Source organism: Phaeoacremonium minimum (genome assembly GCF_000392275.1).
Source record: "Phaeoacremonium minimum UCRPA7 unplaced genomic scaffold PA7_03_scaffold_599, whole genome shotgun sequence".
NCBI lineage: Eukaryota > Fungi > Ascomycota > Sordariomycetes > Togniniales > Togniniaceae > Phaeoacremonium > Phaeoacremonium minimum.
The window spans coordinates 14,479-40,293 of NW_006921501.1; the positions used below are offsets into that span (position 1 = coordinate 14,479).

General features: G+C 53.3%; 7 protein-coding genes across 7 annotated transcripts; all 7 read left to right on the forward strand.

Moving 5' to 3' along the window:
• Window positions 1–3,605: 3,605 nt before the first annotated feature.
• On the forward strand, window positions 3,606–4,427 carry UCRPA7_8565 (hypothetical protein; the record flags this gene model as incomplete). Its single annotated transcript, XM_007921077.1, has 1 exon — window positions 3,606–4,427. One exon carries the CDS (start codon window positions 3,606–3,608, stop codon window positions 4,425–4,427), a length of 822 nt encoding a protein of 273 aa, XP_007919268.1.
• A 2,181-nt stretch (window positions 4,428–6,608) lies between these two features.
• Window positions 6,609–8,870, forward strand: UCRPA7_8566 (putative annexin anxc4 protein; the record flags this gene model as incomplete). The annotated part of the gene is made up of 2 exons (XM_007921078.1): window positions 6,609–8,492; window positions 8,550–8,870. 2 exons carry the CDS (start codon window positions 6,609–6,611, stop codon window positions 8,868–8,870), a joined length of 2,205 nt encoding a protein of 734 aa, XP_007919269.1.
• Window positions 8,871–9,506: 636 nt separating this feature from the next.
• UCRPA7_8567 (putative nicotinate-nucleotide pyrophosphorylase protein) lies at window positions 9,507–10,481 on the forward strand (the record flags this gene model as incomplete). Its single annotated transcript, XM_007921079.1, has 2 exons — window positions 9,507–10,338; window positions 10,405–10,481. 2 exons carry the CDS (start codon window positions 9,507–9,509, stop codon window positions 10,479–10,481), a joined length of 909 nt encoding a protein of 302 aa, XP_007919270.1.
• An 883-nt stretch (window positions 10,482–11,364) lies between these two features.
• UCRPA7_8568 (putative short-chain dehydrogenase protein) lies at window positions 11,365–12,684 on the forward strand (the record flags this gene model as incomplete). Its single annotated transcript, XM_007921080.1, has 5 exons — window positions 11,365–11,393; window positions 11,484–11,544; window positions 11,642–12,241; window positions 12,305–12,470; window positions 12,548–12,684. 5 exons carry the CDS (start codon window positions 11,365–11,367, stop codon window positions 12,682–12,684), a joined length of 993 nt encoding a protein of 330 aa, XP_007919271.1.
• Window positions 12,685–17,007: 4,323 nt separating this feature from the next.
• Window positions 17,008–18,244, forward strand: UCRPA7_8569 (putative glycosyltransferase family 32 protein; the record flags this gene model as incomplete). The annotated part of the gene is made up of 2 exons (XM_007921081.1): window positions 17,008–18,133; window positions 18,195–18,244. 2 exons carry the CDS (start codon window positions 17,008–17,010, stop codon window positions 18,242–18,244), a joined length of 1,176 nt encoding a protein of 391 aa, XP_007919272.1.
• Window positions 18,245–19,443: 1,199 nt separating this feature from the next.
• Window positions 19,444–21,560, forward strand: UCRPA7_8570 (putative short-chain-fatty-acid- ligase protein; the record flags this gene model as incomplete). Its single annotated transcript, XM_007921082.1, has 2 exons — window positions 19,444–19,446; window positions 19,620–21,560. 2 exons carry the CDS (start codon window positions 19,444–19,446, stop codon window positions 21,558–21,560), a joined length of 1,944 nt encoding a protein of 647 aa, XP_007919273.1.
• A 2,007-nt stretch (window positions 21,561–23,567) lies between these two features.
• UCRPA7_8571 (putative molybdopterin biosynthesis protein moeb protein) lies at window positions 23,568–25,207 on the forward strand (the record flags this gene model as incomplete). The annotated part of the gene is made up of 3 exons (XM_007921083.1): window positions 23,568–23,750; window positions 23,811–24,684; window positions 24,738–25,207. 3 exons carry the CDS (start codon window positions 23,568–23,570, stop codon window positions 25,205–25,207), a joined length of 1,527 nt encoding a protein of 508 aa, XP_007919274.1.
• Window positions 25,208–25,815: the final 608 nt, after the last annotated feature.

Sequence of the window (25,815 nt, forward strand, 5' to 3'; positions counted from 1 at the left end):
TATTACCCCGGCGGAGGTGTAAAAAGCCAATTTGACTTCAGTCCCCCTTGCGTAGATCGCCTCGGCAGCAAACAAAGGGTCCCCTTGACCCATCTACACGACTCGAGCGCTTGAAGTAATGAATGACATAACAACAACTACGAGCTTAACGTTACACTCAAGGCGGATTCCTTTCCATTCCCGTACAGCCCTGGAGCCAGTCTGAACAGCGCTGTGCCTCATAGGTAGTTGGTACGATGATCAGACAAGCATGGGCTCAACCAGCCCTGCAGCAGAATTCCGTCTGGTCGCCCGCGACGCGGTTGGTTTGGAAGATGCCGCAGGAATGGTCGCGATGGAGCACTTGGATCATCACCCATCGTATTCTTCATCAAACTAAATTGGGGCGCAGCGAAAAGCTTGACCCAACTCCAAGAGCAGTCTCTTTGGTTCAGAAGGGCCGCTAGCCTTCCATGGAGAGTCCATGATCCTATCGCACCAGAGTGTGTCTGACGATGGCTCAATCAGGTACCCCGACCATTGTCGGGAAATGCTGGAATCGCAAAGATCTTGAGATTTCCCAAATTGAGCTTAAGTCGTGGTGGCTTTAACTCGCTCTGACTAGTCGATAAGTCGAGCATCTATCAAGATACTATCAACTATCAATGGGGTCGGTCCCCGAAATCTGAGCCCACGTGCCTGCCCTACGGTGTACGATATGTATGCGGTGCTGTCGTCCATTTCGCAGGGTCTGGATCTCTTGGCAAAGTGTTACCCTCCCACAGGGCGCCGGCGCGACGCCGTTTCTCCCCCTGGCTGGCCCTAATGAGGTAGTCTCCTGAACAGTAGTGTGTCCCCCTCCAACCCTAAGCTACTTTTGACAGGCAGGGCCAGCGATCGCGTGTAGTTGTGGCGGGATGGCATCGGTGGTGTAGCGCGAGCCATTTGCACCAACCAGCGACGTCCCTCGACGCAGGTGCGTGCTATGCGGCTTAGGAAGCGTGCTCGTCCATGGGCAGATCGCTTGTTCATCCCCATCACAATTTAATTCTCTCATCTCAAGCTCCTCATGATCATGAATCGCGCGAAGCCAGATTGGATGGTTTAGAAGATCGAAAGTGATAGCGCCGCGCCTGCTAAGAAAGAACAAGCAATGGCTGCAGCAACATCAGCATGCATGTACAGTATTTAGGAAAGTCTGGGTGTACTGTATGCACAACAAGAGACGGGTTGGGAGGGTGAGCCAACAAGACAACGGCGACCGCGTCATGGCCCAGGCAGCGACCATTTCTCAGGACATGCTCCCTCTCCTCCCAGACAATTGGGCTCGTTGGAGGATGGGTACTGCAGCCGGGCCCCTTGGTCAGGGCCTCATTTCCCGGTACGAGGATGGAGCATTGAAGAGTCGTCGACGCCGTGATGGCGCAGCCGCCAAAAAGCTCGTATGGCAAAGCCGCCGGCCGCGGGGAGCTAGAAGCCAGGAGAGCCAGCACCATTCTGCGGACCCGGCGTCCCTAGGCAGCCGAATTTCGAGCATTTTAAAAGGCCGGGGCTAACATTCGATGACATGACAGTGTACACAGAATGGCCGAATACGTGAGACAACACGCAATCTTCGGCAATTGAGGGCATCGTGAGTCTGGAACGTTGGAGAACTCGGGTGCTAGTACTTTTGCTTAGTGCTAGGAGGGTTAAGGGGCTATGCCCAGGGAAGGGTGAAGAGCCAAAAGTAGCTCAGGGAAGGAGCTATCGTCAGCTTAAGGTAGGTAGTTTTTGCGTTACCCTGTGGCTACTGTAGCGGCACGATGGTTCGACCAGTGAAGGCGTGAGGAAAGAAGCATCGTCATTTTGACGCGATGATGAGCATCTTCCATCCATTCGACATACGTGAAGATTCAATCAGCTACAGTAGCTACAGTAGCTACAGTAGCTCTAGCAGCTACCCTCCCTAGCCACCCACCGCTCACGCGATCGACTATTGCACAAACGACATGAGACAGATCATACTAGGGATGCAGCTAACAGAAAACAGGCCTGGCTCTGGGGAGCAGAAGGGGTGGTAGAGCGTCCTTTAGATGCTTAATTCTTGGTCGGCCCCAAGTGATAGTGTCTCGAATGCCGCCCTAGCGCATCTCTGCTAAGTACCTAGGTAGAGTGGCTGGGCAGCCAGTACTCTCCCGCGCTGCCCCGATGTGGTATGAAGCTGCTGGGACAGAAGGAGGCGGTCGCTCTTTCCTTTCCCTTCCCCGTTGTCCATGTACGGTACCTTCCCGCACTGTACTTTCTTCAGGTACCTCGCATGCACTGGCCATCCACTCTCGATCGTGGTTTCCAGCAGTTCCATTAGTGGAAGCGACCCATCCGCGCTTCAAACCGCATTGCCCAATTTTGCCGGGTATCAAACACTTGCCATTCCCTCAGCTTGACAATACAAAATGCAAGTATAGCATTGTACTTTGCCCTAGCTATAGTCTAAATGCACATGCATGCAACCAAAGGCAATCGTTGGGTGGTAGAGAGGGGATCTGGCTTGGTGGAAAATGTCCGGACCATTATAATACTGGTTGGCCAGCCGGCCACTGGCTCCTTTTTGGGGGAGGGAAAGCACGCTGGTGACTTACACTTGCTTCCTGCTCTCTCACTCCCCACTTCACTTATACCATCCACCCAATTACCCACCGCATCTCACTCACACGCCCTCACATCCACTCATCATCCATCCATACATACATGGTACACACACATACTCTCACATACATACAAGTCTCTCCTTCCTCCCTTTCTCCACCGTCTCATTACTACCAACTGCACCTTGCTCTCTTTGTCTTCCTGACTCTCTTCCCTACCTTCCGCTGTGACTCTCATTTCTATCATCTCTCCACCCTCTCTACTCTATATATTATATTATCCATCGGGAGACCCTGGATTCAGCCCTGCGCTGCTCAAGCTTAAAAGCATACTTCCACCTTTCCCCCAGAGGTCACTTCATTTGTGTCCCGCCCCAGACCACCCATTCACCCAATCACACGCTCATTGCTTTCTACGAGCATTCCAGGCCATTGTCCGGAGATATTGTCAAAGGAGACAGAAAAGAATAAGCACTCAAAGGAATTAAAGGGAACGAAGGCTCATCAACGGCATATTGGACTCCACCTCCAGAATAACACTCTTGTTGATCCGCCCTCGATTGTCGCTATTCACTCACATCGGTCCTGACCCAACTGCATCTCGCACACAAAGACACGACAGCATTGTGAATATTCTCAAGAATCAGTAGACACTTACCTCAGATTCTGGTCCATCAATCAAAACTAGTTTCTGGACGTAGTCATATCTGCATTTTCACCCGGCTGGTTGATCGCAGGTTGTCAACTGTCGCTCCTGCAGGTCAATCTCGGCAGTCGTGTATAGCCTGGAGTGAGGAGGGACGGGAGGAGACGAATTCCCCACAGGGTCTTTCGTCCCCTTTTCTTGGCTCTTTTCTTGTTGCTCACTTCTCCTTTTAACCCTTACCCTACATACATCAGAGATAAGAAGACGAGAAGATGTGGTCAAATACTATATTACCGCTGGTCCTCGCGCACTTGACCCTCTGCGCACCTCTCCCGATCGTACTCGAGGACGACATGCAAGCGGCCTTGCTCGCATCACCAGCACGGCACCCACCAGCACCCATCGGTACAAGGCCGGGCCAGCTGCGGCCGGAACTCTTGGTGGGCGGAAGAGAAGAAGAGACTGACCAAAAGGTGTTTGATAATCAGCCTATCACGCCCTCGACAACGGAGCAGCCTTCGTCCGTCCTGGCATCACCGCAACCCATCGAGACAAAGTGGCTCCTGGCCCTGACTGGCCCAACCCCAGTGCCGTCGTCGTCTACGTCGACTACGTCCACGCTGGTTACGGTCTCAGACGTGATGGCGGACCCGGAGGAGGAGGCCAAGTACGTGGCCGCCATGATCGCAGAGCTAGAGGTGTCGCGCGGCGTGATGGCGCCCTCGTCATCGTCCTCTTCGCGGCTCGAGGCGCCGCCGTGCCACTACGCCGCGTACCTGTCGCGCGAGTACCGCGACATGCTGGTCATCAGCCTCTTCGTGACGTTCGTGGTCGTCATCGTGTTGGCGGAGATGTGGGAGAAGGTTGTGGAGTCCAGGAGGTCAGCAGCGGCGAGCAGCAGTCAAGCCGAGGGAGCACTGGAGAAGGGAGATGCTGTCGCGTGTCGCCATCGCAAGTGGAGGATTGCCGATCTGCGGGCATGGCGGCGCGTGAGGCAGCTCCTGGGCCGCGAGGGCGCGATCCGGCTCGAGGAAGGCGAGGCGCCCGTCCAACCACGGGGGATCTCCATCCAGGCTTCGTCCTACGTGCCGGTTACACCAGAGACGGTGACGCCAATAATGACGGCGACGACAACGCTCGAGACGATTGACGATAAGACGGAGCTGCTGCTTTAGGTCAAGCTCACCGCCACCCTCAACTCGGATCTTCTTCCTTTGCTCCTCTGATCTATATATCCATCCAGCATATTATATGCGGCGTTCAAACAATTCGTTCATCCTACTGTCCATCCAGCGGGTTTCCAAGCGTCAGTCAGTCATGGGAATTGCGGAAACAGTGCGGTTCATTTGGGCTTCTTTCTGCTTTGTCCTCTTCTCTCTGCAGAAGAGATTGTGTGTACGCGGCGTTCTAAAGAAAGTGAAAAGGCTACGGGCTGTTGGCCATTGTGTTTACTGGGACGATGAGTTGGTATATCTGCGGCACGAGAGAGACCGCGCCGTCAGAAGCTTCAAGGCTTCTTGCGTTATGGCCCTGAGCACGAAAGGGGATTGTACTTGGGTATGACGGACGATAGGAGACGAGCAGAGGAGATGAATGGAGTCGTGAAAGAGAGAATTACCTATTACAGACACTCTTCTACCGTTATTGGTATACCTTCAGGAGCAGAAGCTAACTAGAATCCGAGATCAAGAATAAAAAATGACTTCAATTCATTGGCTCCGTCGTGTGTGCCTCGCCTTCCCGATCCCAACGTCGCTTCGGCGTATGAAGTAATGGGCAAAACTTGCCATCAAGTGTAATAAGAAAGCAGACGTCGATATTAGGGAAGGCTATTTGATAGCCAATGCGGGTGGCTTATCGACTCGCATCTCACCGCAGAGCCTCAATAGCCTCCTTGTTGACTTGACCGCTTCTTCTCGGCTGACTCCAAGATGCTTCCTGTAGACGACTAGGCGCCTAATAGCATTGTGTAGGTGGCATGAAAGCTAGCTTTGTCGACTCTCTATGCACGCTGTCAATTGCCCAAGCTCAAATGCATTTGACAGCGAATCCCAGCCAGACAGCACACATCATGCGGTTGTCAATTTGCATGACAGGTCGTCTCTCGACATGATGCACATGGGCTTTTGTTTTGTACCCATGTAATACGGAAGGACGAACAAAAATGGGCACAAGACGCACACCCTGCGCAACTCAATCGAGCGTGGATTCTGTGACACCTGCCCAAAATTCAATTGAGACGAATGCTGCTCCTTTTATGCTGGGTCATCCCACGCATTTGTACATATCATATCATCCCGCCCTTCTGGATTGCAGTCATGGGAATTTAAAAATGGGTGTCACTGACAAAGCCATGTGCAGCAGCGGTTCACGTCATCCCAGCGAATCCTTTGGCTTGAACGAACCAGAGACAGCAACCACATTTGCGGCCCCCAACCCGATATAGCTAAGAGGACGGCTACCCCGGCGGCACCGGAGGGGGGACACGAGACAAGTCAAGATCGAAGCGACCGAGCAAGCAAGCAGAAGTGACGGGCAGGAAGAAAGATCCATCTTTGCCCTTTCTTGGCGAACTCGGTGGCCCATAGTAGGTATTAGCGGCTGTAGTCAGCCACCGCACTACTGTACTGTCCCTCGTAGGGCTAATTTGTAGACGATCTGTCGCCCTCGCCGTCACTGCCGCTCCATGTATATAATATAGTAGGGATAGACAGGTAGCTGTGAATGTACATCGCATTGGCCTCAGTAAGGCAATTGATCTCGTGCCAGTATTACTCCAATGGGCTCTACTAGAGACGGCGTGCTGGCTGGCAGCCAGCACATTGGACAGGCGAGACACGCCATCCCACCCCTTGCCCTGGTAGCAGCTGAAGCAATGTGTAGAAGCTGTCATTGGTGACATTTGAGATCGAGCTTCAAGGAGCTAAAATGCTGTGCGTGTGTGTGTCGTGTATGTGTGTGTGTGCGAGGGTGCCCCCAGACCCAGAGATGGTAGGATCAGCAGTAAGAGGGGGCGGGGCTGATGAATCGTTTCAGCGCGGGCCACTTATATGCATGAGGTCCTCAGCCCAACAGCACCAGCCCCTCGTTAACCCCGAGGAGGGAACCACAGCTGATTTCTCTCCTGTAATCTTTTTCTGAAAAGGCTTTGTGTGAGCCTCTTTCATTATCTTGCTTGCAGAGTCGACCGTCTCGCTGTTGGAGTTCAATTGCAGCCGCAAGCTGGACATTGAGGCTGCTTGCTCATTCTTTGACCCGCGAGAAAGTACCCCGCAGTGTGCGCGCGGGCTCTGTAGCTGAACGAGATTGCTCAAGGGGCATAGGGACACACAAGACCACCAGCTTATCTACCTGCCATGTCTCTCCAAGTAGACGACGACCGGCGCCGAGGACGCTCGCGCAGCCCGTCCGGTCGCGAGCGAGACCGAAGCCGCGGGCCTCCCCTGGTGGTAGACACGGACCCAGACGACCGGTACCGCCGCGGCGCCGATCGGGACCGGGACCAGGAACGGGACGACCCGCGGGACCGCGCCATCTCCTCGTACGCCGACTACGATGACCGCCGCTCGTCGTATAGGCCGCCCCCATCGCCGACATCTGAAGACCCGTACTATCGCCGTAGAAGAGACGATGACGATGACCCGCGCGCGAGCTACAGCGCTTCTGGTGGGCGGCGGGAGAAGGAGTACAGATACGAGAAGGAGACGAGATCCTCGAAGAGAGACTCGGATCGGGATAGCGACCGTGACCGCGACAGGGACCGAGACAGAGAGAAGGATAGGGCCCTCAATGCAGACGCTTTCCTGCCTCAGAAGTATGCCAAGAAGCTCCAGGAGTCTGACGCCATGAAGTTCATGACCGCGCCTTCTGGTGGGAGCCGTGACCGCTCCAGATCTAGAGACAGAAGAAACGACAAGTACGAGGAAGACCTAGCCTATGGCAGCAAACCCTCTCCGCCGAGCAAGTACGCTCGTCCAGAGTCGCCACAGGCCCAGTATTCGTACGACAAGCCGAAGCAATGGGAATATGCCCGGCCCGAGGAGAAGCTGTCCTATTCCAAGCCCGAGGACCGTCATGGCGCTGACAGTCTTGACCCGCGGTATGGAAGGGACCCCAGGGACCCGAGAGATGCCCGTGCGCCAAGCCCCGGTCCGGAGCGGCGAAAGAAGTACTACCGCGAGTCGCTGGGTGCTGATCCACGGGGTTCCGATGCAAGTGTTGTTACTGTCGAGCCAGGACAGACCGCACGCCGTAGCGCTATGAAGCGTTCATCGTCGCCACAGCCACCGACGGCAAAGATGTCATCCTTATCTGTAGGGGCTCCGATGGCCGTGGCAGGCGGCCTCGCAGCGGCACCAGGGTCACCACTACTAGAGTCTTATCATGGCACATATCAGTCCATGTCTCCTATGCCCTCTCCTCTGCTTCTGGCCTCCCACGGACCTGGAGCTGAGATCCGAGACATCTCACCCATCGGATCCGATGACGAGCGAGGTGGCAAGAAGCGTAACAGACGTGCTAGGTTCCACGACCCAGAAGAGGATGCTAGGAGCCTAGCTGATGCACTGCGCGGCAGTGGGCCACCGAAGACGCACCCGCTGATCGAGGTACTTCCGGGTCTGACGCATGAGCAGATCATGGAGTTGCGCACTGACTACAAGCGTCTGGTGAAGACTGGTCCCGAGAGGAAGGGCGTCAATGTGGCCAAACATATTCGCGCACGGCTCAAGGACGAGGATCCGTCGCTGATGAAGGCGTGTTATGCCACGGCGTTGGGCAAATGGGAGAGCGAGGCATACTGGGCCAACTTCTGGTACCAGGGCGATAAGACGCGCCGCGAATTGCTTATCGAATCACTGATGGGACGCACGAATGCAGAGATACGTGCGATCAAGGACGGGTTTAGTGACAAGAAGTACGACAATAGTCTGACCAAGTGTATGAAGACGGAGCTCAAGGAAGACAAATTCAAGAAAGCCGTGCTGATGGTGCTTGAGGAGAACCGCATGGAGGAGTACGATCACCGCGGACACCCGCTGCAGATCGACCCGTACTTGGTCGAGGACGACGTCAAGGCGCTACGCAAAGCTGTGAAAGCGGAAAAGGGCGGCGAGTCGGCTATGATCCAGATCGTCGTCATGAGAAGCGACAGCCATCTGCGGAAGGTGCTACGAGAATACAACGAAGAGTATGGGTCGAATTTTGCAAGGGATGCGCTAAAGAAGAGCGGAAACCTGGTGGTATGTTGCGCAGTCTTTCCATATCTCTTCTTGTTCGTTTGACTGACATTGATGTAGGGCGAGTTGCTAGCTCATATCCTCAACGGTGTCATCAACAAGCCCGTTCGGGATGCCCTGCTCGTGCACCACGCACTGACGGCATCGAAGAAAGACGAATTGCGCCGCGAGCTGTTGATTTCTCGTTTGGTGCGCTTCCATTGGGATCGTCACCACATGGCCGCGATCAAGCAGTCGTACCGAGAACGTTATGGCAGAGACCTCTCGGAAGCCGTTAAGGACGGCACCAGTAAGGAGTGGGGCCAATTCTGTCAAGAGTTATGTATCACGAGAATGCCAGACGACGTGCGCAAGGTTGAGAGGATTGAGATCAAGCGATGAAGATGAAGTAACTGCTCGGCTTCATTTGAATATCGGCAGCGTAGAACTTGAGGAATACCAGTTCGAGGACATCTAAATACCACCGATGGCCTTGCCAGGCAAATGCCAGTAATGAGGTGATCGTTTTGCTTTTCAAGAGACTAATTTAGGAGAATTGATACCTTGCTTAAGAGTTTCTTCTGCCTGCTTCTAAGTGAATGAGATTCGTTTGCCATCCATGTATACCAGGAGTAGTACATTCCTACCTCCCATTGTAAGGTGTGCTGATGTAATCTAGACGATAAGCGATAACAACGTTGGTCCTGCCCCACCATGGAATTTGATTGCCCCTCAGTCGGGTTCAGACGGCATTGCAATGAGGGGCGCCGAAATGCGGGATGTCATATTGACACAATCGTCCGATGAAGAGCCTCAACTTGTCTTTTGTCAAAGTGAAGTAAACGCAGGGATCCTATAACGTTGTCTGATTTGTCTTCTTTCATCTCTCTAGATTCTTCAACTCACCATCTCCACTTTCCTGCTTACTACAGTGATCGGATCTGCATCCGAGGTGGCGGGCGAGCATTCTTGAACTGCAACTGAATCGCAAGCTTCTCGTCTACCAAGATCAAGTAACTACACCAGACATCAACCAAGATGCTAGACATGCCACTTGACCACGGCTCGCTGGAGCACCTTCTTCCGGCCTCGTGGAAGACCAGCATCACCGCGTGGCTAGCGGAGGACACACCATCTTTTGACTACGGCGGGTTCGTCGTCGGCGAGGTCCCGCGCACGGCGACGCTATGGGGCAAGAGCGCAGGCATCCTGGCGGGCATCCCCTTCTTCAACGAGGTATTCAAGCAGTGCGGCTGCACCGTCGAGTGGCTCGCCACTGAGGGCAGCCATATCGAGTCGCCCCGCGCCATCGGCCACGGAGGCAAGACCAAGCTGGCGACCGTCACCGGACCCGCACGGGGCATTCTGCTGGGCGAGCGTGTAGCGCTCAACATCCTGGCGCGCTGCAGCGGTGTTGCGAGCATGAGCCGTGGCATGTTGGTCAACTTGCGCAGTGCTGGCTTCCGCGGTCGGTTGGCAGGCACAAGAAAGACGACCCCGGGGTTCAGGCTGGTCGAGAAGTACGGCATGCTGGTCGGTGGCGCCGATGGCCACCGGATGGATCTGAGCTCGATGATCATGCTGAAGGACAATCACGTCTGGAGCCGAGGCAGCATCACTCAGGCCGTGAAGGCCGCCAAGAGCGCAGGTGGTTTCGCTCTCAAGGTCGAGGTGGAAGTACAGAGCGAGGAAGAGGCCGATGAGGCTATCGAGGCGGGTGCGGATGTCATCATGCTGGATAATTTCACTGGCGAGGGTGTCAAAATTGCTGCGAAGAGCCTGAAGGCAAAATGGGCAGGCAAAAGACACTTCCTCCTTGAAGTATCGGGTGGTTTGACATTGCAGAATGTGGAGATGTTTGTCACCAATGGTAAGAAGAGCTTCTCCATGTTTTCTGATTATGAAGAAATACATTTGACTAACTCGCATACACCAGACGTCGATATTCTCTCTACAAGTGCCATTCATCAGGGCGTGCCGCACGTTGACTACTCTCTAAAGATTGATCATTGAAGCAATGCATCCTCTACGAGAAGTCTTTAGCTTCAGAAACACTGAGGTCACGGCTTTCGTCTGAAAGCATGTAGATCTGTGTGGCATCGGCAGGAATTCTGGGCATTTGCATCGGTTGATTTTTCGCACCGTCAAGTCAAACCAGTCAAAACAGGGACAGATAAATTCCAGTCAAGTTTATGTATCATATCAATAGAGTTGACCGTAGACGCTATACTGCTAGGTTGTGTAAACCCCTTACCCGTGTCAACAAACTCGATCCACAGAAAGCTGTCCAGCTACGCAGGATCGACTTTTCTTGAACCATTATATTCGTGATCAACAAGCCTGATCGTATGTCTAACGAGCATGCTCCTCCATTAACTTTTGGTAGTTGTTCAATTATTCGTCGGGTCGAATGGCAAGCCATGTCAGAAAAACCACGCTTATGCACCTCTCTGACCTTATCCCCGGGACTTAGCTTGTCGGGAAGGAATCTGCATATAACCTGCATACAACAACCCCCAGTTTTCTTGGCACCAGAAACCGATTGCCTTCTGTGATAGGTCAGCAATTCAATGACACGGAAGCATGTCCTGGTGGGCCAAGACATGTCCACGATGCGGTCAGATTGAGGTCTGAGAACGAGGCCGGTGGAAGTACACCTCGATCAAGTCACCATCGCGGGCTATCGCCCAATCTAGAAAGACCTGCTCACTGTTTTGAACGGTCCCAGCCCTATGCTCTTTCGACTGATCAGCGATCCAGGGACTGCATGCATTAAGTCCGGGAGCGGTTGGGACGGCAATGTACCATGCCCGCTGTCTGTAGGCAGTATAGTACAACGCCAACCAACATGGCTTTGTTACGTCCGGCGCAAAGATATAAATCGTAGTTCATTGTGATGCCTCCTCGTCAACGAAAGCTGCACAGGTGAGAGTCCTGTTCTTCGAGCCGAAGACACCTAACAGATTTCTAAGTACTACGCAACGAAGAGCACGTGGTTGACATGTCTCGCTTCAGCCAGGTCTTTCCTCCTGCTCCCTCCTTCACAGAGAAGCAGCTCCCCGACCTCACTGGCAAGGTATGCTTCACTTAGACAACACAAAATCGTATCAACCCCCACCGAGGTTGCCCTTGTGACTACAGCGACTGCCTAGCTAACTGTTGATCAACATTAGGTCTACCTCATCACCGGAGCCACCTCTGGACTCGGCCAAGAGCTAGCAGGGCTGCTATACTCGCACAATGCCACCGTCTTCCTCGGTGCACGTTCCCAGGCGAAAGCCGACACCACCATATCGAGCCTCCAGGCCGCCCACCCGGCCTCCCACGGTCGTCTGGTCTCGGTGCTCATCGACTTTGCAGACCTGTCCACCGTCAAGTCTGGCGCGGCCGCGTTCCTGTCACACCCCGCCTCGGCCGGCAAGCTGCATGTGCTCTTCCACAACGCTGGCGTCCTGGCGCCACCGAAGGGCAGTGCGACCAAGGCGGGTCACGAGCTCGCCCTGGGCACACACGCCATCGGCCCGCAGCTCCTGACGAGGCTGCTGGAGAGCAGGCTGAAAGAGACGGCCGCGACGGAGGATAAGAATACGGTGAGGATAGTCTGGGTGGCAAGTACCGGCGCGACCCTGGCTCCGCAAGGGGGGATGGACGTGAAAAACTTGGCAGACCATGAAAAGGGGCCGATTGAGAAATATAACATCAGCAAGGCGGGCGCGATGTTCCTGTGCGGGCTGTGGGCAGAGCGTCTGAAAGCGAATGGAATCGTCAACATTGTGAGTGCGACATGAAGAGTACATGAGATTCAGGGGCCATCGAAACTGACCAAGAGACTACAGTCTCTCGATCCGGGAAATCTAAAGACAAACTTGCAACAGACCTTCAGCCAGGAGGTCAGCCGCATTGGCGGCCCTATTCTCCAGCTGTTCCTCCACCCTGCGATCAAGGGTGCTTACACGGAGCTCTTCGCGGGCTTCTCACCAGATGTGACTGTAGAGAAGGGCTGTGATCACTCACTCTGGGGTGAGACCCTTGTAGCCGAGCCATGCCACTGTCCCTGTCAATGCTAACAGAGTTCATAGTATTTCCGTGGGGCCGGCTTGTGAAGTTTCCCCGGCAAGATATCATTCAGGGGTTTTCGTCTGAGGCTAATGGAGGTACTGGGAATGCGCAGAAGTTCTGGGACTGGTGCGAGGTTCAGATCCAGAGTTATCTGTGAGACATGTGGTAGCTGTGTGACTTGAGCCTGACATGAAACGCTGTGTATGCGAAACATAGCTGCTGGCGAGTCGTGACCTGCTAAAGAACCTTAGCCGGTTGGAGATCGGTTGGATTGGATATCCCGACTCTTCTCAGAAGGACAGTTTAAATAATTGGACCAAGAAGTCAGAAGTATTGGAGAACCATCTAGGTACCATATTGTCAAGCCAGAGACCCATGATCTTATTTTGTGTTGCCGCAGCGGACTAGAATATTGATAATTTCTCACCCATCTCTGACCCTGCTCTGACCGTTGAGTGTACGACCTTGCTCGACAAGTGGTACAATTGAGAGTTGCACTATGTCGTTCAAGATACCTCAGAGTTTGGACTAGACCTGCCAAGGAGCACGAATAGTGGAGTAACACTTGCAATGCCAGCATTCATGGGATGACACACTCGAGATCTCGGCATCGTCTCTGGAAGTCTGGGCAGCATGGTCATACGCGTCACCGCATCTTGGGTGCCTGCGTCGCTTCGGATGCTGCAGCTGCCAAATGAGCTCGTGCTCCATACCACTCGGTATGAGCCTAGATTTAGTCGAGAGCTACAAGTTGACAATTGTAGAAGACGACTTTCTCGTAAGCTCATGAATGTAGTCAAACAAATACTTTGGCCAAGTATCCGGCGCCGCTTGTCCACCATGTAGGAAGTTGCCTACAAAAGTGACGTGGCGCCCTCACCTCAACATGTTCTTCTCCCGTGCATCATTTCCAAGAGGACACAGAAAGGCCGGTGGGAACGACACTTGACGGGTAGACTTGTGGAGCGTCACACACGGACCGCTGCTAAAATGCGATATATCTGGTTCATCAGATGCAGGTATGCGCATCCCGCTCGCAACTGATCTTCTCAGGCGATCTGTCAACCCCCTTAGTAGCAGCAGGGGATGCTGTCAATCCTGCAGATCAGATCTATTTAAATTCTGCGAAGAACCGCGTCGTAACAGTGACGCTGTACTACACACATTCTCTGCCGGCTGTAATGATGAGCAGGTACCCATTGAATAGCCAGGCAAGGAGAGGCAACTGAGTCTTCTGTTGTTATTGAGAGAATTTGAGCAATGTAGGGCCCCTTTCTATTTTGCGCGGGCCTGTAATTGTAGAACCTGTCATCCCTTTTTTGGGGATAGCTTCCCCCATTTTAGCCTGTTCTTCCTGAGCACCGGGCATAAGTGGTGTGTAAGCGCCTTAGCCTTCGATAAGAGAACCCTGGCTTGTTGCACGATGGAATGTGCTTGCGCGATGAGATGCTCCATTGAGCAGATGACGAACCCACCAAGAGGCTCCATCGTGAGAGATGAGCGCTCGGCTGCATGTGTATCCTCTTTGCAATTCTACTGGTGCGCGATATTTCGAAACAGACTGACTTACGCAGCAAGCAGGGAAGTACGCCGACCCTGTCAGATACCTAAGTAGGTAGGTCATAAATCACTTGTCCCGGGTTAATCTTTTCTTCTCCATGATTTCTGTCAAGGAGAGAAAACTTTAAGTGATGCACTCAGGTACGGAAAGAAGAGAGGAAGGAGTAAAGAGATACCGTAATTAGCAGGAGCGACGGGAGCTGTCTCGGTTGTTGAATCGTGCAAGCTCTGAAGGAAGCTGAGAAGGAACGATCTTCAATTAGATTCCGCTTGCGGAATGGAAGCGTACCTGACTGATTAGGCGAGTCATGGGCTGCCCGCCGGGACCTGAATTCTTGGCACGCCGCCGTTCAGGCGCCACGGCCGAATAAGTGCCTTTGTTAGTGGGGGTTCCGGCGTGCTTTGGGGGACCCTTTGGCATGTGCCGCCCATTGTGAGGAAAAAAACTAAAATGCATGTGTTGTAGCGGACTGCAGTGTACCGGGAGCACCGCCACCACATCAGTGTCTGGAAAAGACGCGAGCCGCGTTCGATGTGCAGTTGCCGTCTGGGTACAGTGGCCGGGACAAGAGCGGACGTCGACGACTCGAAACAGCTGGCCTTGGCCTGGGGCTCTGTGGATGACCGTTTGCGGTGTTGCGTTGCATCACGGGCGAATTATCCATGGACCGGTTCTGTGCTGTGCTGTGCTACGATTACGAGTCCCTACTATGGGTGTATGCAGAGTGTGAAGAGGAGACGACAAGGGAGCCACTATACGGCAGCACATCTACATGTATGTATCTGCAAGGTAAGGTAAGCAGCGTACCTACTGTACGTAGCTGTGGATGGGGATGGTTCATGGATATGCGTGCGCGGCTGTTTGGCTTACTGTAGTATTCGTCTGAAAAGCCAGCCAGTCTCCGGGCAATCCGAGACGCAGCGTCCGATCGCCCTATCAAGATGAAACGAAAATCTTGGGCAAATACATAGGTACTGCATAGTAAGCTTTGCACCCAAACAGGCCAGCATCGGCGCTGAAGGATGCAGCTTAAGCAAGGCTTGGCCATCCTCAAAAGGCACAGCACTGCACAATACAGCACACAAAATACAAAACACAACCCCAGGTCAGACCACTTGCTGGCCACGGTCAAACGATTCTTAGCCGGTGGAGTGCCCATTTTAGAGCTAGAGGACGTACGTCATTGAGCAGTAGCACCAGCGGGATGGCGCATTGTTAGTAGCGCAGCACTGAGTGGACTCGTAATTACTCCCAGGGCCTGGCATTCCATGCGATAACAAGAGACCAGACAGATGAAACACTGCCGTTTTGGGAAGCTGTCGTCATTCAAACTGGCTCTGATACAGGATACATACACATGGTAATTAATACTATGTAGAGGGAGAAAACCCTAGAGCAAAGCCATGCTGGCAGTAGTACCTAGTTACGGTAGTTATTTGTTTGTTTGAATTACTCGCCCCGGCCATCGGAAGGGAGGCACGCTCCAATGAATATCTGCGGAGCCTCCTCTCTTTGCCTTGCTTTGGGCTATTTCCCTTCTATCTAGCTATCTAGCTATCTAGTTATCTAGCTGGTGCTCTCCTCCCTCGACAACTTCTCCTCGTACACGGACGGTGGCCATCCCGTCCGCCCGCCCGTCGGGTACTCCCTGCCAAAAACCCTTCATCTCGCCGAGTCTACTTGTTAGGTAGGCTCGAGGTAGACTAACTCACCACCGGACTCTTGAAGATCACGGCGACAGCCCGTTTGCAAGACTTTACCTTGCAGTAGTCGCCTCCCTTAGCTAAGATTCCTGTGTTTGTCAGTGGAGCCTGTCATTATACTTTGCCCCGGTCCCCTGCGCGGCCTCAGCTTCGGTGACTGCGCGTTTGCAGCCCTCTCAAAGTTAACATCCCCGGCGGCCTCGTGTCTTGGATTACGAACACGCCTGCTTGGGACGCTAAGAACACGCAAAACCCTCCCATCCCATCCCATCTCATCTTTGTTCTGCAGTCAATACCATCCTTCTTCTTTCTCAAACGGACGAACAACCCAAACGTTCTCTTTTCGGGCCCTCGCTACCAGAGTCGCGGCTGCTGGGACGGAGCATCACGACACATCGCATTGCATCGTATCGCATCTGATCTGATCTCTCTCTCTCTCTCTCTCTCTCGGGAAATCCCTGGGTGAGGCAGTCTTGGCACTGATCACCGTTCGGGAGCTCACAGCGCCTGCCCACGCCTGCACACACCTGCACACACCTGCACCTTGCCTGCATCACGCCTGCAACCGACTGGGCTGGAAATACATCTGGCGCTGTGTGATCTTCAGCCCCAGCCATTTTACCCGTGCCTATCCAAATCAAAAGGCAGGCCCCGGCGCTCGTCTTGGGCCCCGTTTCCTCCCACTCTCGCCAAGACCTTGAAACCTCTAGAAAACTAGCCCCTGCTCCCTCGTCCTCTTCCACACCAATCCACTGCAGTAACGGTAGAGTACACCTTTTAACCAGTACTCACATCCTCCGCGACCTCCGCGACCTCCGCACGCCCACAGTACGACTTCATTCAATTCATTGTCTATCTCGACAGACATTTCCTTCCTTTCTCTGCTTCTTGTATCATCAGACTGTTTATCTTTCAGCTCTTGACAGCCAGTCTGTGTTGTAATCACGCCTCTTCGATTTCCTAGACGCCCAGCGAGACCTTCTCAGCGGCCCCCACGTTCGAAGCTGTTGAAAAGCGGCCTAGCGACTTTAGGGGTGAACTTGGACGAAGCTCTTCACCTTCATCATCGCAACCCCCTTTTTCGACATCATCTTCTGCACGGCCCTAGCCGGCAACCGCTTGGGCGGCTACGTTAATATACTCCCAAATAACGACTTTTCGATGTCAAGATAGCCGTTATCGAACCCTGGTTCCGGTCGAACCATCCTCCCGCAAGATGCTCACCTTCAAGCGTGCCTTGATCGCTGCGGCGCTCTTCCTCACACTATTCTATCTTACAACGCGGTCACATCCTCAAGCACCACAACCCGACCCGATTACTCCTGCTGCTCCAGTTCCTATGAGCAATAATCAACCCGAAAAACCTCACACGCCCAACGAGATTCCCGATACCGCGAAAGTAGCGTCGACGACCGCCCCGGCTGCCGACGCCAATGTTAACGGACAAGGCAGCCCCAAAAAGCACAACAGTCGGCCGAAAGAGCAGAAGACATTGGTGGACATGTCCAAGCTGACACTCTACGAGAAGCTGGCCTATCAATACCCATACGACGTCGAGACAAAGTTCCCGGCGTACATCTGGCAGACCTGGAAGTGGACGCCGGCCAACGCTGAGTTTACGTTCAGGGAGCAGGAGGCAACATGGACAGAACAGCATCCCGGCTTTATTCATGAAGTTATCACTGATGCTGTGGCAAGCCAAATGATTAGGCTGCTATATGCATCAGTCCCCGAGGTTCTCGAAGCATACAAGGCTTTGCCCTTGCCAGTGCTGAAGGCTGACTTCTTCCGTTACCTAATCCTACTTGCCCGTGGAGGCATCTATTCTGATATCGACACATATGCTATTCGCAGTGCGACGGAGTGGATTCCCGAGAGCGTGCCTCACGAGGCTGTGGGGCTGGTGATTGGAATTGAGGCGGATCCCGACCGCCCTGATTGGAAAGATTGGTACAGTCGGCGGATCCAGTTCTGCCAGTGGACAATTCAGGCGAAGCCTGGCCATCCAGTTCTACGCGAAGTCGTTGCTCGAATCACCCGCTCGGCTCTTAAGAGGAAGCGTGCGGGGCTTCTGGACGGCTTCGTTGATAAGAACGTAATAGAATTCACCGGGCCAGCTGTTTGGACGGATGTTATCTTTGAGTACTTCAACGACGAAAGATACTTCGATATGAGTCTCAGCCCCGGGGCTATCGACTGGAGAAACTTTACCGGAATGGAAGTCGCAAAGAGGGTCGGTGATGTGATTGTGCTACCAATCACGTCCTTCTCTCCTGGCGTCCAACAGATGGGTGCGAAGGATTATGATGACCCGATGGCGTTTGTGAAACACGACTTTGAAGGTAAGCTCCGTCGACAAATCTAGCAATTTGTGGTTGTGCCAAGCTAACACCCGACAACTAGGCACCTGGAAACCGGAAAGCGAGCGCCACATCGGCGAGACCAACGGCTGAGAGACTCAACCCAGAACTATTCTTGACACTTTCTTCACAACACCCTTTGCAAAAGTCCGCATGCGGCCGGCGTCTATCGGATTTTGATTCACATCAATTTTGATTTGGAAGCAAGCTATACAACTGATGCATGGTCGTACACCCAGCGTTCGGACGGAATAGAGTCATAAAAAGGAAACTTGTTCTTCATACATAGGGGATGCCCCCCAAGTTACGACGGCAGATAGCTGGCGACTCTTCGAGAACGCGTGCAATCTGTACCGAGATGAGAGATGATATGAAGGCAACGAGATTGCAAAACTCACAGGGCCAATAGAGGCTGTTTCAGAAGAAGCAGCCGCCTGGGAAAGCTGTGGGAAACGCAACAGCTGATGTAGGCATGATTTATCTGCCTCACAATTCTTGTACATACATGGCGAAATCATCGCACCTCTTGCTCACTATGGAGGATGCATGCCGCAAATACTTGTAAATTATCAATATATGGGCTACTTGCCATCAGAGCAACATCCTGCGCTCGCTAGTGACCATGATGACGAAGTTCACAGCCAACTTGCGAATGTTTAAGGTCCGTGGCCGCCCAACTGGCCTAGGGAGACCCCTATCTTACGTCAGCTCAGATCTCTGGCCGATCTCCCTAACCGCCGCACCCTCCCCGCAGGCCACGCCTCGGGACGTTCAAGCTGAAGAGCAGCGCTAAACCCCCCCGCACTTTCAGACGGGGGTCTGCTGAGGGGGAATGGGGGCGATGCATTACCCTTTTCGTCCTAGGTAGCTACAGACATCATACCTCCACTTTCTCCAAGAACCTGATCATGATGCTTTTGTGTCTTGTTGCATATCTGGTAATGTCAAGAAGCTGCTGATCAAGTTGGCTGGACACGAGTGAACGCGAGGACTATGAATGAAGGCGGCGCTGCCAACTTACTAGGGTTAAGACAGTGACGATGCGTCCGACTTACAGCTTGTGTTGGTTGTCCTTGCGCCCTCGGACAAGATCTCTGGCTGGACTTGGTCGATTATGGCTCAGGCGAGGTGCTGGTGGTCAGCTGCGAAGGAATGGACTGCATGTTAGGGGCATTGGAGGACTTACGCTGAGTCTGACGGAGGGACCTAGTGATGTAAGTTCTCCCTCCTGAATCCTTTCAAATTACTTCGTCCTTTGGTATAAACACTTCGCAACCCCGTGATAGAGGGACATGGTATTTGACAATAATTCCCGAGATGTAAAAATGAATACACAAAGAAGACATCCCGAAGACGGTTTCTTACAATCTTGAACACTCGATGCCTGAAATGGCTTTTTAGCAGTCTGGCACAATAATTTGCTGTTATTATATAGGAGTTGGCAGTCATGCGCTAATCACTCGTACAGCCTCCTCTTCTTCCACACACGGTACCAGAGCATTTCGCATCTATCGTATCAAAGTATGGAGACCAACCAGCAGTCATATCCCGATCGCCAACAACAATTGCATCATCCTTTCCCGAGCCCCTGGGCTCGCCGGTCCCCACGGCTCAGGAGACCATCTTGACCTATGAGGCGCTGGATACTGCCTCGAACTCTCTTGCTCATTCGCTGAGGTCACTTGGTGTCAAGAAAGGCGACAGAGTTGCTGTCAGTCTCGGAAACTGCGCCGAGTATGCGGCTCTGACATACGCCATCTTCAAACTGGGAGCCATCCTGGTGCCGCTGAATCCAGCTTTCAACGCGAAGCAGGTGGCGGCCGCCCTCAAGCATCTCGATGTGGAACTCCTCATCATAGGTGCTGTCACGGATCTGGCTTACAAGCCCTGCCGCGGGCGCAGCAACCTACCGCTGCTCGAGACTCTTGTGCCTGATCTCAAGTCGGGGCGCGTAGAGTCGCAAGACGTACCTAGCCTTAGGACAGTCGTCGTACTGGATAACAGTCCCTCTCATCCGCTGGTGTCCTTTCCCCTGTCCTCTTTGAAGTCCCTGACATCTTACTCTACACTAGTAGAGTCGGCAGCGTCAAAGTTTAGCTCGTCACGCAGCGTCTCGCCGGACTCGCCCCTGGAGCCGACCGAGACGATCAACATTCAGTTCACATCGGGCACAACATCGCACCCCAAGGCTGCAATGCTGTCACACACCAGCATCCTCAACAACGGGGCGCTGATCGCCGCGCGAATGGGTTTGGTCCCCGACGATCGAATCGTCTGTCCGCCGCCACTATTCCACTGCTTCGGCTGCATCCTGGGCTACATGGCGACCGCGACCACCGGCGCCGCCATCCTGTTCCCAAGCCCGGCGTTTGACCCTGTCGCAAACCTGCGCATGGTGGCGGATCACCGCGCGACAGGTCTCTACGGCGTGGCCACCATGTTCGTGGCCATGCTGGAGCTGCTCTCCGGCGAGCACGCGCCCGTGCCGGCGGACGTGGTCGCGCGCTTCCCGGACCACCTGCGCAAGGGCATCGCGGCGGGCAGCTCCGTGCCCGAGAGCCTGATGCGGCGGCTGTACGGGACGCTCGGCCTCAGGGACCTCGTCATCTGCTACGGGATGACGGAGACCAGCCCCGTCAGCTGCATGACGGCGCCGTCGGACCCCTTTGAGAAGCGCACGTCCAGCGTCGGGCGGGTGATGCCGCACACGCTGGTGAAGGTCGTCGACCCGCTCGATCGCGATCGGGTCCTGCCCGTTGGGCAGAGAGGCGAGCTCGCGGCCAGCGGGTATCTCGTCATGCAGGGCTACTGGGGCGACGAGGAGAAGACCAGGGAGGTGCGCATCCTGGAGCCGGACAACGACCAGGGGCGGCGGGAGCTGGAGATGAACGACGAGCCGGACTATGGCGAGCCGGCGGTCGAGACGAACGGCGAGGTGAGCGACATGGGCTTTGAGGAGCACCGTGTGTGGGTGTACAGCGGCGATGAGGCGAGCATGGATGCGGATGGATATATTGAGATCACGGGCCGCATCAAGGACCTGATTATCAGGGGTGGCGAGAACATCCACCCCTTGGAGATTGAGAACTGTTTATTCCAGCATCCGCTCGTTGCGGAGGTCAGTGTCGTGGGTGTGCCGGATGACAAGTATGGAGAGAGCGTGGGCGCCTTTGTCATTCCGTATAAGGGGGTGAAGACGATGGATGTGGCGAGTGGGAGGCAGGGGGAAGGAGCCAAGATACTTACGAAGGAGGACGTAAGGCAGTGGGTTCGAGAGCATCTCTCGTCGCATTTGGTGCCGAAGCACGTCTTTTGGATAGATGAGTATCCGAAGACATCAAGCGGCAAGATTCAAAAGTTCAAGCTGAGAGATACAGCAAACGAGCTGCTCAAGGGATCACCGGCATGAGACTAGCATCGCATTGATTCAGTAGCATATTAGTGAAAGCATACCTTAAATCTTCGTTTACCAGAGCTTGTTATGTGTGTAAGACGAGCCCTCTCAAACAATAATACAGTCCTATATGCGATAGGCCTGTGAGAGGTTCAGCTCGGGTGGCAACTGAGTCGGCTCACTTCACTACCTCCAGCCGTCGTAACGGTCTCGCCGACCGGTATCTAACACACTGATGACAGTCCAGCTTAGCCTTGGAGGTCTCGCCTATACCGCCAAATAGTGCTAACATACTCATGCCGCGAGAGCTGTCTCCCCGCATTTTCAGCCGTGGCTTACTTCGCCGGGGTTGGAGATTGACGTTGATTCGTCTGGCTGGAACTTGACCAACAGCAATGATACGCGGCTCAGCCCCACTGAGGAAAGTTCTGACAACAGGCTTCTGGTATTACCCGTGACTCTATATCATGATCATAGGCTACCTGCTGTGGCGCGTTGGTGGAGGCTCGTGTTTTCTGGGCTGTTGTGGCATTGTCGTCACTTGATTCTTAACATCCGGAGGCCAGGCTCCCTTACGAGTGGAACATTTTATTTTTAGGTCTTAAGTGACCACTCTAGGATGGCCTGGGCCAATTCGTACGGGTCTGGGGTCTCACGATGTATAATTCTGGACACAAGTCTTTTCGTACTGTGGATGATATTCTATATAATGCTGCAGATGCTCCGTCTTCTTGACTATAACTCGACTCGTAGTGTCAACTGCACACCGTAACACCTTCCAGTATACTTACCTCCTTCCTTATAGAGCCGTTTATTCTTCATCATTATGAAGTTCCTTGCTACCATCCTTTCTCTTACTGCCGTTGCTTCTGCAGCTCCGGCTGAGAAGGCTGCTCGCGGCTGCACTCCAGCAACTTACGAGTGTAGCCACAACCCAACCACTAGCTATCCTGGCTGGAGCATTTGCGATGTCAGTGGGGTCTGGCAGGTAAGTCAAAGTTTGAGATCCATCAGAAACAATCAGCTTATCATCATTAGTATGGCGGTGATTGCCCACCTAACACTCATTGCGAGTTTAATTACGCCAACAACAGCCCATACTGCCTTCCCAACTGACCAATTTCGACGAGCAATGGTACAAGTCGTATTGGAATTGTTGAGAATGGTCTAGCATCAACGGATACTTGGAACCTTAAAGGCCGGTTCATTATCTTGGAGTTCTGGTTGCAATTTATATTGTTTCTTTACGGTCCTTCATCTGGTTGCATATAAGGTGGCATTGCAACTGACCTTCTCTTATCACACTTAGCATTCACTCCATCGTCATTTGCCCAAGATAGTTCATAGTAGACAACACTTCAGGCTCTCGAATGCGTAATCATTTGTCATCTTTATATGGTGCTCTTCTCTTATGGTTTATTCAAGCCGTCGTAACAGCCGTCAGTGCACATGGCGCGCCGTTCAAAAAGTCATGGCAAGGACAGGAGAAATGAACCGTCACAACAGTGCGTTTCGTGAGAATGGCTCACCCTAAACCACCCGCTTCCAGTAATAATAGCCTTGTATTGAGTTCGTACTCAATCATAGCTCGGAATTATTCCTGTTGAGTTATTACAGCTCCATTTGACAGCGGTACTAGTCGCGGAATTTGGCAGCTTCATTAGCCTTTCATAAAATCGGCCTTCCTTCTCCAGGAAACCCGACAGCAACCCCAAACTGCTATTAGGCAAAGGAAATTTTGAATTGAATGTCATTTGAAGTCTTTGACGCCTGAGAGTTGAACATACTCAAGTTCGGGAAGTTCAGTGCAATTCACTTGTCAAGCACTTACATGCATCCCGAAGGGATCCACAGCCCTGGAGTTACAGGGGTTAGCAGTTTCAATGCCGATTGGCGTGAAGTGACGTCAAATTTGGCGCTGGGTCGTATCGCTTATCGGGAAATTTTCGAGCTCCGGCTTCGTCCTCCATCGCATCACCATCTGTGGTCAGAAGGCCAATTGCCGTGCATTTTCTACCGACAATGTCCTCGTTTCTTACCCGCGCGGCGGAGAACTCCAAAGTTCAGTTCGCTGCGACCGCTGTGGTCTCCGGCGCCATCGTTGCCGCGGGTATCCTAGGCTACCAGCGGCTGGCGCAAGAGGAGAGGGTATCGAGGTTGAAGCACTCGATACCGGAGCCTGGCGACGATCACCCGCTCCAGAAGGTATTTGTTGGACAATCAATACGTATCTATGAGACTCTTCACACTGACTTACCGGTCTAGCTAACCAGCCTCGGCACCATCCCTGCCCCCGACAAGGAAGACCTACGAAATGCCGCCCTCGCGCGTCGTGCGCAAGCCGGAGACTTCGATGATGAGCTCATACTTGAGCAATTGGCCCGGAACCGCGTATTCCTCGGACCCGAGGGCTTAGAGAAACTGCGCAATTCGTTCGTGGTTGTCGTCGGGTGCGGCGGTGTCGGAAGCCATTGCACAGCGGCCCTTGCGCGATCCGGTGTGTCAAAGATACGGCTGGTCGATTTCGATCAGGTTACACTTAGCAGCCTGAACCGGCATGCCGTGGCGACCTTGGCAGACGTCGGTATTCCCAAGGTGCAGTGCCTTCATCGTCGTCTGATTGCAATCGCGCCGTGGGTCAAGTTCGACCTGCGCCTGGAGAAGTTCGACGCCAAGAGCGCGGCGGCGCTGCTTGCGCCATGGGCGGAGAACGGGCAGAAGCCGGACTATGTGGTGGATGCGATTGACAATATCGACACGAAGGTGGCGCTGCTTAAATACTGCTATGACGAGAAGATTCCCGTGATCTCCGCCATGGGCGCCGGGACAAAGAGCGACCCGACGAGGATAGTCGTGGGTGACATCGGGACCAGCACAGATGACCGCTTATCGAGGGCGACCCGGAGACGGTTGAAGCTCCTTGGAGTCACAAGCGGCATTCCGATTGTCTTTTCCACCGAGAAGACTGGGGAAGGCAAGGCTCAGCTGCTGCCACTGCCCGAGGAAGAGGTACATAAAGGTTCTGTTGGTGATCTGGGCGTTTTGCCCGATTTCCGTGTGCGGATATTGCCAGTCCTCGGCACGATGCCGGCAGTCTTTGGTTACACGGCTGCAAACCACATCATTCTTAGTATCACTGGTATGTTGCAACATTGTGCGCTAATTTGCCTACTTCACTAACATGTCGTACAGGATATCCTCACGACTACGTCCCAGCTAAAGGATCACACAAATTGTATGATAGTGTTCACGCAGCACTACAGGCGCTCGAGGAGAAGCTGGTCCGAACGACAGAACCGGGGCCCACTGATCTCGCTCTTGGCTTGAAGATTCCCTTGACAATTGGCGACCTGGCATTCCTGGTCGAAGAGATCTACAGAGCTCGTAGTGCCATCACCGGAGTTCCAACACGTTTGGTGCTTGTAAGATGGAGAAAACCAGAGGGCAGCACTATGATCAAGATTGGCGAGGGCATAGACCAGCAAAGATCATCAAACGTCAGGATGCAGGATCTAGTATGCATGACCAAAGAAGAGGCAGCCGTGCACGACAAGGAGGTGTACAAGGGTGGCAAGGCCCCCGAGGACCTTTATGATGCGGAGACCGTCAAGCGTGTTGAGGCCCGTCTAGAAGAGATTGCGGAGTACGAGAAGCTGAGGTGACAATCTCCATGCTGCTCTGGATTAAAGGCTGTTCCACGCTTGGACGTGGTTTGAATACGTTAATCTCAAGATGTGAGATCCATTATAAGGATGGTTGTTGCAAGCATGTGGCGTGTGGCTTTGCGTGCTCTCTAGCGAGCAGAAGCATTGTATCATATTGAGGCGATCATCTGCATTACCGGGCGCCATTGTATACAAATGTACATATGGAAAATATCACACGACTTTGTTTTAGAGGAGGCTCAACATAGATATAGTAGTTTTAGAACTACAAAGATAGTCCTCCATAATCATATGAGATGATTCGTATGTTGGGCTTCAGCTACTTAATATCGGTGTTGCATATACAATTTGACATTTAAGCATCGAGAATCTGGAAATGTGCATCTTTTGAGTCCTTACCATTGATAGGCAGAACATCATTCGGACAAGCACTAAAGGCAATGATTAAATCCATCTCAGCCCTGAAAGTAATATACTGCCCAGCCCTGGTCGTCGGCGGATCCCAGGAGAGCAAGTTGCCATCTTTGACTGGTATATTCATGAAGACGTTGAATGGACTCGGGGAATATTCGTCGCCCTCTTCTCCCAAGGCTATCAAAGCATCT